The sequence below is a fragment of the Seriola lalandi genome, unplaced genomic scaffold (assembly GCF_002814215.2).
Source record: "Seriola lalandi dorsalis isolate HSWRI2012SDOR001 ecotype SW California unplaced genomic scaffold, Sedor1 jcf7180002051610, whole genome shotgun sequence".
In the NCBI taxonomy this organism is placed as follows: domain Eukaryota; kingdom Metazoa; phylum Chordata; class Actinopteri; order Carangiformes; family Carangidae; genus Seriola; species Seriola lalandi.
The window spans coordinates 4663-15260 of record NW_019522163.1 but is presented as its reverse complement, the minus strand read 5'-3'; the positions used below and the strand labels follow the sequence as shown (position 1 = coordinate 15260).

The following is a 10598-nucleotide window of genomic DNA, read 5'->3' as shown; positions in this document are numbered from 1 at the left end:
TGAAGTTGCTTCTCGCTTCGTGTGGGCAGGGTGGGGACATTAACTGTTTACAGCTCCTTATCAAATACTAAAATAAGGACAAATGCATTTACCCTCTATCATCGCCCTGTTCTCCTTCTATGCTGCTCCCACAGGTCAAAGTTCACTCAGACTGAATCATTTACAGTGGACTCATGTTAGGAAAGCATCACTTGACGGCCTGCAGGGAGTTCATTATGTGATCAGCTGTTGAAGCTCCTCTGCTGCCACCTGCTGGCTGCTTCCAGTCACAGGTAACACAGCTCACCAAAGATGAGCTGATGTTTTACAGTTCCCTTATTTGCATAGTTAGACAGACTCTAAAACACTTGTCTTCTGCTCCCGATCAATCAAATGGTTGATGCTGGTCTCTGGACACATGAAGTAGCTTTTAACAGTAAATAATCTTCTTTAGTTCATGGTTAATGAGTCAGCTAGGCAGGAAATACGAGTTAAAGAAATGACTTTATTTCTTTGGAACATGTTAACATCTGGCCAGCTACAGTACATGAACTCAACTGAATGAATAGCCTCAGTTCCTCAGCTGTCGTAATTTGAATCAAACACCATGACATTCACAGAGATGAAGGGTCTGAGCTGGAAGACATGAGGGTCTCTCTACAGGACACAGTGTAGCTCACTACTGCCTCCCGTCCAGGAAGAAGCAGCACAGAAAGGGTTAGCGTTGGGGGGAGGGTCTCGCCTACCTCTCACTTCAGCTGTACTTTCTCTCTGAAGTTCACACCGTCAGCGGGAAGACAACATGGAGGTTACAGCTCTCTGCATCAGACTGTGTGAGTACTGACGGTGGAAACTATGATATCTGTTTTAACAATAGAATGAATAAGTGTGTGCAGGCAGACAAGTAGTTTCCTCCAGAGCAAGATATTAGCAAGGTTACATGCTGGCGATGGGTTTTAAAGTTAAAACATTTACTAAGTATTCAGATTTAACAGAATAAACTTAAAGAACTTCTGAACTTCACTTCTGCCGTTAAGAATTACAGAGTGAAGTACTGTGCTTTTTACTCATAACGCTCTATATGTAAATATAGCTTGTGATTTCATTGCAGTGGACAAACCGGTAATTATTCAAAATAAAACAATTGCAAACATCCATCAACTTTAATTTTATGTCTTTGTTTCATTTGCATTCCCGTAGAATAGCTGTTCTTCAAATTTCTACAAATATATACTGTATATTTATATAATATTACATGCTTTTAAAAAAACCCACTTATACCTGCTAATGTTGTTGGAACTCTTTGTTTGATATTAGTTTTGTGTTGTTCAGCTGGTTCTGTGATCCTGGAGAGTCCCGACCTTTCTGTGATGGAGGGAGACGACGTGACTCTGCGCTGCAGAAACAAGATGCCTTCATTCGACCTCTCAGCTGACTTCTACAAGGACGACGTCCTAATCAGGAGCAGTGATACAGGAAACATGAGCATCCACAGTATTTCCAAGTCTCATGAAGGATGCTACAAGTGCAACATGTCCGGAGCTGGAGAGTCTGCAGAGAGGCAGCTGACTGTCACAGGTGAGGAGCTTCAATTCTGTCACATGGTGCAGTTTCAAATAACAAAGTGTTAATGTCTGGCCAGCAGTGTTATACATTACATATGTCATCACTTGCAGTAACCAGTTATCGGAGCTACTCTGGAGATTTGAAATGGCTCACCTGCGCCTCCTTTCTGCAAATAGAAGCTCAAGTGATTGTTGTGTACAATGATAGAAGACAGTGTGTTGTTCATGTCTAAAGCAAGAAAAGGTGCATTCAGACGTGTCAGGCGTTCACACTAAAAGCCGGAAATAACGGTTTACCCAAGTGGAGCCTGGTCTTAGCGCAGTGGGAACTGCTACATGTGCCGTTTCATGTTTCAGTATCAGAGGGTTTGAAATTGGTGGTAGTTTGAACTTAAAGACCAGAGTCTTTACTTCCCCAATTAGACAGAGAACAGAGAGTCTTTTTCCTCATGCTGTATCTAACATCGCCTCCATGTGGTGCGTTCGCGGAACACGTAAATTGTAGCTTCTATTGATAGTCTGCACATGATGAGAGGGGGAGGGGACTTCTTCGATGGGCTGATCAGTTTTAAATGTATGCCAGTGATCACCGCTGATTATTTTAACAGTACATCTGTGGTGTTTTTGATTGAGTCATGAAAATATCTTATTGATATGTTGATCAGCTGGTGACGTGATCCTGGAGAGCCCTGTCTGTCCAGTGATGGAGGAAGAATCTGTGATTCTTCGCTGTAGAAAGACGAAAACTTCCACAAAGCACATAGCTGATTTCTACAAAGATGGCTTCCTTATTGGGACTGGCTATAAAGGAGAGATGACCATCCACAGTGTTTCCAAGTCTGGTGAAGGACTCTACAAGTGCAGCATCTCTGGAACTGGAGAGTCGACAGGGAGAAGGCTGACTGTCAGAGGTGAGACAAAATAAAGGTTTATACAGATTATAATTGACACCATGCCCCCTGCTTACTCTTTAATATTGCCTGTGCTGTTTATTAATTACATGCTTATCAGTTGCTGCTGTAGTCCTGGTGAGCCCTGTCCTTCCCGTGATGGAGGGAGAAGCTGTAACTCTGCACTGCATGAACAAGATAACTTCCAATGTGACAGCTGATTTCTATAAAGATGGCCTCTTTATTGGGAGAAGCTCCACTGGGAACGTAACTATCCACACTGCTTTGAAGTCTGATGAAGGACTCTACAAATGCAACATCTCTGGAGCTGGAGAATCACTACAGAAGAGGCTGGCGGTCACAGGTGAGAGGAAGTGCAAATTAAAAAAAACCCACAATCTCCAAATGTGCTATTAAAATGTAGTTTTGTGTTATGTTGTAATATTTAAATTTACAAAGCTTTGGGCAGTTACATTACAATAAATGTTTTCTATTATCATTTCAGCGTGTCCAATAGGGGTTATGTCCCTTTGTTATGATCAACTTCCTGTTCTCCTCTACCTCTTCATAAGGACTGTGGTCACCATTTTATGGATTGCTCTGATGATGCGTCACTGTCTGAAACTCAAACTGAGGTAAAAAATAAGTACATAAATAAAATAAAATGAAGTAAATAGATTGTTAAACCAAGAAAACATTTGGAAGTGTGTGCCAAATGTTCTCCTAGGTTTGTTGATCATTTAGGGACAAACAAACCAAGACTAAGCATAAGGGAATGAAAAAGTGGGAAGGTTTTGGTCTCATCAGCAACAATGTGACAGGAGATTTTATCATTTAATTTGGCCAAATAAAAGCAAGTACATGGAAAAAGAGGAGTATGAGGATTGAGCCCTGTTATATTAGTATGCACGATGCAGCAGGGTTCTTTTTTGAGCTAATTTAAGGATAATCAACTGGTGATTCTTACTGGCCCTGCAGTTAATACATAAGCATTTGCCTCACTTCCATTCACCTCCATTCATTCTTCAGTGTAATTGAACAATAATTTGACAATAATTCATCAAATTTCTAAGTTTCTGTATTTAGTAGTCAGGGATGAAATAGCCACAGTTAAGCGATGCTGTAGGTAAGTTAGCAAGATAGACTTGCTAACATCTCATTATCAATATTTCTTTATTTACATTACATTACAACAATGTAAACAAAACCAAACATGATAATCATTTCTTTTCAAACAAGTAAATGAACCACATGCATGTTGCACCTTACAGATAAAACTGGTCCATGTAAATATTTTCATGTTTGAGATACTATAAGTTGTACTTGTTTGATATATCTTGCTGTTATCAATTGCGCATGTTTTTTTTCTTTTTGCTATGTTTTTCTGTATCGTGTGAAGCACAGGAACAATGTCTATAGGTTATTAGGACATAAGGGGAATATAAAGAGGGTTAAAATGTTTGAAATGTTAACAAACATTAAAATACAAAGGCATGGATAAATATAATAAATAATATGTTGATTGTGAAAAGTTTGAGAACAATACAGGTACAAAGACAATGAGAAAACTAGAATGTTTCCTATTGTTCAGTGAAATGAAAGCTACAGCTGTCTGTAATTGTCTGTGGAAACAGTTTAATAGTCAAGATTTCTACTTTTTCTTCTTTTAACAAACATAAAAAAGAAAACTCTTCAGGTGTTTCTGGTCTCTTGACTAAGTTACTTAAAATTGTAAAATACTTTAATAAGTAGAGCTGTTGTGCCGTGACCACTGTCTTATCGTGAGAAAAGTTTTTCTCAGGGGTGAAGACAAGTAACAAGCTATTTCAGGTGTTTTTAAACCACGTAAGCTCTCTATGATCTGCATTGTTTTTTCTTTTAAACCCCAGTGCCTCTAATTACTCTGACCATGGTAATGTTTCTGTAACCCTGTGCACAACAACCACACATCTCTACATCTCTATGAAAAGAGGCTGTGGGTTCTTTCATGTCACAATAAAGACGACTGCAAGAATGAATAAATCTGATACGAGCAGCTGAACCTAAAACCATTGGCTATTCAGCGTGGATGATAAATCCTAGAACATAATGCCATAGTTTTAAAGCCTTTAAAGGAAAAAAAGTGAACTGAAAATAAGATAAAAAATAAAAACGCCTAAAATCTCAAACTGTGTCTCTGTGGTCTGGTTGATGTTTTTGGACTCTACAAGTGAAGCTGTTGCTGTGTCTCTTCTCCACAGTCACTCATGGCATGGTTTCTTACACGTTGTTTGACCTCATTTTAAGAAGGCGTGAGAGTGGCTGATTTATAGCAGAGGGCAGAGTAGGGCTACCCTTTTTCTTAAGTTAGGCTTCTACGGTAACTCTGGCTCACTTTGAGTGCTGTACTGTATATGTATTGACCCTGACCAAGTTCCTAATAAAACAAGATTAATTGGAAGGATGTAACTGAAATAAAAAGTGTGAGGAAGGAGATTTTGACCCACTTATCAGAGCTGTCCGATCAGAAATCAGCACAGTGTTCCTATACATGTCACCATCTCAGGAGTAGCACTGACGCCTCTACACTGCAGAAGTACGCCACACAGGAAGTGAAGTTTCTCATCTACGCTAAATGTGAGCTTTATTTTAGTCTCAGACAGTCCGCAGCAAGACGTCATGGAGGTCACTGCTCTCCACATCAAACTGTGTGAGTATTGAGTCAGTCTGTTTCACATGATGGTGTCCTGGGAGGGTTGGAGCATCTAGAGCCGCAGTAGTACAGAACATTATTAACCTGTAAATTAACTGTGACGAGTCGCTGTCGAAGTTTCCAGGAGATATTAGTTACATTACATTTGCATTTACAAAATGTAAGCCTGGAAAAGATCTGATGATGTGTTTCTGACAAAACATTCATGCTACTTTACACTTGTACTAGTTTATTATACTTTTAACTCCTTTACATTTACGCTGGTCAGTGACTTGTTAAATACTTAAGATTAAAATTGTACTGTTAGTGTTACATCAACAGATATAATCCATTAATATTATGATATAATCAGTTTGTTTGGCATGAATGTAATTAGCTGCTGCTGAAATGTTTTTGTTTTTAACTAGCGGATGTGCATTTATATACATGTCAAATATATAACTCTCTTCCTTTGTCTCTACACAGCGATAAGTATGTGGTTGCTGCTGCTGATGCAAGTTCAGGACAATTATTGTGCTTCAAAAGCTGGTAAATAACCAGATTTACCTTTAACCTTCACTCCTTTTGCATGATTCACTACCTCTATTAAAGACATGAGCCAGAATTAAATGCTGTTTAGACACAAAATACCTGTTATTGAAGGTCTAGAGAATACCAGGAAGAGAGGAAAGGTATTTTGACATATGCACTGAAGCGCTTTGACTTCCTTTGCTTAAATATGTTGCTTGTATATCAGTGTAAGCAGTTTGAATTCTGTGTTTAGGAAGTTTTCCATCCATCTGCTTTTCTCAAGCCTTATTCTGTCTTGATTTGATGAACTCTTTTTGACGTCTTTTTCCGTCCCTCTTGTTGGCGTCAGATGCATCTTTCCCTCGCGTCGTTCCGAACAGCCTTCAGCACTTTGAATACCAGCCCATCTCTTTTCACTGTGAGGGGTTTAATGGGGAAGTCGGGGGGAGAGTGATGAGTAAGACCCAAAGTAAAAACGCCACATGTGGTACTACTAAATGGCGAAGTTCGGACGGATCCCTCTGCATCATCAGAAATGTTTACAAAGAAGACAGTGGAGAGTACTGGTGTGAGACAGGAGACGGGAAGAAAAGCAACACTGTCAACATCACTGTTACAGGTAGGTTTACCCAAACTGTTTTCTTTCACACGCACATTTGTATTAATTATTACTATAGTTTAAAGAGTGTATTATGAGCTAGTAAGACCTCCAGAAGGGTAACTTTAGTTTGCTTCATCTGTTCATACCTGCCATTAAAACATCCAGTAATGCGCCTCCAGTGTAAGTGATTGGGGAGAAAATGCAGGCTCCTCAGTGGGCGACTGTTTTCCTGCTTTTGTGTTTTTAATTAAATCTCTCTTGGAGCTTCTCTATAATAATAGATTGACTGAACAACAAACGAACATGGACGTCTCACTCCAACCAAAGTCCAATGTTAAAGGCCAATGAACTTACTTTTAATGACTCGCCCAATAACATGAAAGCAGACAAGCCACCAATATGGGGATTGTTCAGTTTGTAAAGTCTGGCAATACTTTCCATGAACTTGCATTCAAGTGACCTCAGACTTTCTCTGCAGTGGGTCACCACCAATTTTCAGTTGTATATGGTCACGAATCTATAAGAGTCACGTCATTCACAATAATTATAATACTATATGTTTTTCAGCTGGGTCTGTGATACTGGAGAGTCCTGTCCTTCCTGTGATGGAGGGAGATGCTGTGACTCTACGCTGCAGACACAAGTCAGATTCAACCAACCTCTCGTCTTCCTTCTATAAAAATGGCTGCCTCATCAAGCGCGTCTCAGATGACAACATGACCATCTCCAGTTTCTCCAGGTCTGATGAAGGACTCTACAAGTGCAGCGTCTCTGGAGCTGGAGAATCAGCAGAGAGCTGGCTGACTGTCAGAGGCGAGATTGTGTTACAACTCTTTACCATTATTTATATCAAGATTTACATGCTTGCTGAGCTGCTAATGGTGGCTAGCTAGCTTATCTAATTAGCTGTGGTCAACAGTACTCGGCTTTTGTCCACTACTGTTGGCCACAGCCGTAAAACATGAACAATTTAAATAGTAAGGTATAACAAAAATATAATAATTTGTATGTTTTATTCACTAAATAGTTGTGTGTTCTGACATTAGCGTTGTCATTCCAGAGTATCACAGAGAGACTATCCACATTTGCTCCGATCAACTTCCTGTTGTGCTTTACCTCCTCATAAGGATGGTCGGCACCGCTTTATGGACGGCCCTGCTGCTGCTGCTGCTGAGAAAACGTCACTGTGGGAGACAGGTGTAAAAAGAAAACTTATATCTATACTATCACCAACCATTTGTCTAATTTCCAGTCACCCTTTCATTTATTCTTTAAGATAACTTCATGATAATTAAAATCATGGTATTTGTGAGGTCAAAGAAAGAAATACCTTTTTAGTTGTTGTTTTATAATATATAATAAATATAATTCAACATAGAGAGCCTTTACTTTATCAATGAAATTGTATTTTTGCAAAAAAGAAAAAACTGTTAAGAAAATTATGCATGCAATTTTTAAGCTTTTTCAAATTTGTATTATTGATTATTATTCATCAAGTTTTTTTTATTTATTTGCATTTCTACAGCTGACGAATCTGGACAGAAGAGAAGCTGTGATAACCTGACCAGACCAAATTAATGAGTAAACCGTGCAACTGACTTCATCTTTGTTTTCTTTTTGTCTTTTTTCTTTCTGTGTTTTTAATTCAGTCGAATAAAATAACTTTTGTCAGAAGTCTCAGTGACATTTGTAGTGTTTTTAAACCACCCCACTTTTCTATAATGTGAGTGTTTAACCCTGATAAAGCCTGAGCAGAATAACCACAACGTCTCTGCAGCTCTGTGAATAGAAGCAGTGGGTGTGTTCTCACTCACAGGTATCTGAAGTCACGTAGTTTGGTTTTGAGAAGCTGCTGAATCTTTGATGTCTTAAATAACTTGTACATCTGAACCCCAACTTATCAGGACAAAGTGCATAATGAGATCAAATAAATTGGCTGCTGAAAATACACTTTTATTTGTTAGTTTATTTAGGTCTGATTTTGGACATTGATCATGAATCTTCGTGACACTGAACACATGACATAAAGACAAATGTCAGACCATCACACACAAAAAAGACATGCATTATTAAGTAGGCAACAGCTATGAAGTAATGTCTAAGAACTACAAATATATAAATAAAAAAAATAACATATAATGCCAGAATTTTTTTTTATAAAACATGGATATACACAAGGATGAAGCAGTTCAAGTACAGAAATCAGATTTGTTTGGTTCGCTGATCAAGATAAAGACAAAGTACAGTAAGAGGATCCACCGGCATCATTTTGTTCTGCTGTATTGGAGCATTATGGATTTAGAGTTACCAATCACAATGACCGGAAAAAAGTGGTGGATAAAACAGCACAAATTCATCACAAATTCAAAGTTAAACAGTGACAGTATTACAGTACACAAAAAAGTCTCTGCTTTCCTCTAACTTCTTTAACTCTTGGTCAAGTTTTGTCTTTTCCTCCTCTCTGCCAGCAGCCGCTCTCTCTCTCTCTTTCCAGAATATAATGCCATATATTTGTATGTGGCATTATATTTGCATTAATTTTGGACTTGTTGAAAATGATGCATAAAGTCTCATTTGCACCATTTTGTTTATGATTTGACTTGATTCAACTTCTGTTGGGAGGAAACTGATGATCTGTTGATTTTGCTGCGGATCAGCAGCTTTCTCCCTTGTTGAGCTTTGAGCTGATCTCACCACCAGGTGGCGCCGTTTACTCTGATCTGACACAAACTGGACGAATCAATAAATCAGGGCAAAGAATAAGATCTGAGTAAAATTTATTTTAAACTCATTTTAAAGAAACATGAATTTACAGCAGATCATATACCACATCACAGAACAGGCAGCAATCTGAAAAAATGTACATGAACACTTGTGTTGCTGAAGAGACTCTGAAGAACTGGATTAGTGGATCGACCCACTCAGCTTATTCTCCTTTCCTCATATGTTTGAGTTTCTAAAGTCACATGACCTGGAGGGTGTTAGGTGATTATACACTGAGGTCAAACAAAGGTCACAGAGCTAGTTTGGAATAATTAAGAGAGATTGATCAACTGATGAAACTGGGGATCTGAACTGAATAAACCACATTTTGTGATTTTTGACTAAAGATCATTGATTTGTGGATCATTTGTTTTCTCTTCTGTTTCTGACTGAAGTTTCTTCTGAACCTCGTCTCTCTTTTTCTCTGTCTCTTTCAGGTGTTTATTTATTTGTACTTTGTCCATCTCTAGTTTTCCCTTCTTTTCTGTCATTTTCATAATCATTTCATCTGTTGCCTCCAGTAGTTTGTCTGTGTTCACTAACAGTTCTTCATATTCCTTTTTTGTCCTGTGCAGGTCCGCTATTTTATTTTGACGCTTTTTCGTTTTTTTGTCTTTGACTAATTCTGATTTCTGTTTCTTCTCTTCCTTCTCTATCCATTTCCTCACCTCCGGCAGTAGTGAGGTGACTTTCTCTCTCTGCTTCTTGAGATCCGTCTTCTGTCCTGTCAGTGTTGAAATCACCCCTTTCACATGTTGCAGTTCTTCCTCATTCCTCTGAAGCTCCTCATCAGCTCTTGCCTTTGCCGTGTCCCAGTACTTCATTTTCTCATGTTCTGTCATGAGATGCTCTCTGGCTCTTTGTTCCTCCATCAGAAGCTGACGTTCTATGTTGTTGCTCATCTTACTTTCTTCCTGCATCTTGGTTTCTGTGTGAACACAGGAGAATAAAAGTGAGTTTAGATGAAGCTCACATCTGTTGTGCTCATGTGGTGTTGACTTTTGGTGGGAAGAGATAATAAAACAAACAATTTCATTAAATCACAACATGTTACAATTAAGATACTGCAAAAAGAAATATATTGTCGATCCAGCTGCCTAATCCAGAGTAGGTTGGAGTCACAGCAGGTCAAGAAGTTACTCCTGATGTCCCTCGACCCAGCAACGTTTTCCAGCTCCTCCTGTGGGATCCCAAGATGTTCCCAGACCAGATGAGATATATAATCTCCAGTGTGTTTTGGGTTTACCCGGGGGTCTGGTACCACATGGACTAGCCCAGAAGATCTCCAGTGTAAGGCACCAAGGGGGCATCATAATCAGATGACTGAACCACCTCAACTAGCTCCTTTCAACGTAAAGGAGTGCAAGTTTTACTCCGAGCTTTCCCCCCGCAAGAAACTCATCTCAGTCACTTGTATCTGCAATCTACAATGTCAGATTTACTGCTGAAGCTGCACCAATCTGCCCGTCAATCCCCCGCTCCATCTTACTCTCACTACTGAACAACACCCAGAGATACTTGAATCCGGGGCAGCAATTAACCCCCAACCTGACAGGGGCAATCAACTCCACATATTTGTTATTATTAATAGTGAGCTT

General features: G+C 39.1%; 3 protein-coding genes across 3 annotated transcripts in view; 2 read left to right on the top strand and 1 right to left on the bottom strand.

Moving 5' to 3' along the window:
* Positions 1 to 82: 82 nt before the first annotated feature.
* On the top strand, positions 83 to 4602 carry LOC147819629 (high affinity immunoglobulin gamma Fc receptor I-like). Its single transcript, XM_087172038.1, has 5 exons — positions 83 to 134; positions 1312 to 1557; positions 2210 to 2455; positions 2556 to 2798; positions 2940 to 4602. The coding sequence occupies exons 1-5, from the start codon at positions 83 to 85 to the stop codon at positions 3071 to 3073; spliced, it is 921 nt and encodes a 306-aa protein (XP_087028164.1). The 3' UTR covers positions 3074 to 4602.
* Positions 4603 to 5092: 490 nt separating this feature from the next.
* Positions 5093 to 7505, top strand: LOC111649663 (Fc receptor-like protein 5). The gene is made up of 4 exons (XM_087172036.1): positions 5093 to 5123; positions 5592 to 5654; positions 5986 to 6255; positions 6805 to 7505. The coding sequence occupies exons 1-4, from the start codon at positions 5093 to 5095 to the stop codon at positions 7128 to 7130; spliced, it is 690 nt and encodes a 229-aa protein (XP_087028162.1). The 3' UTR covers positions 7131 to 7505.
* A 1836-nt stretch (positions 7506 to 9341) lies between these two features.
* Positions 9342 to 10598, bottom strand: part of LOC147819628 (uncharacterized) — a 4107-nt gene continuing 2850 nt past the window's right edge. Inside the window, exon 5 of the mRNA XM_087172037.1 lies at positions 9342 to 9928. Coding sequence (XP_087028163.1) covers positions 9342 to 9928 — 587 coding nt within the window. The remainder of the gene's footprint in view (positions 9929 to 10598) is intronic.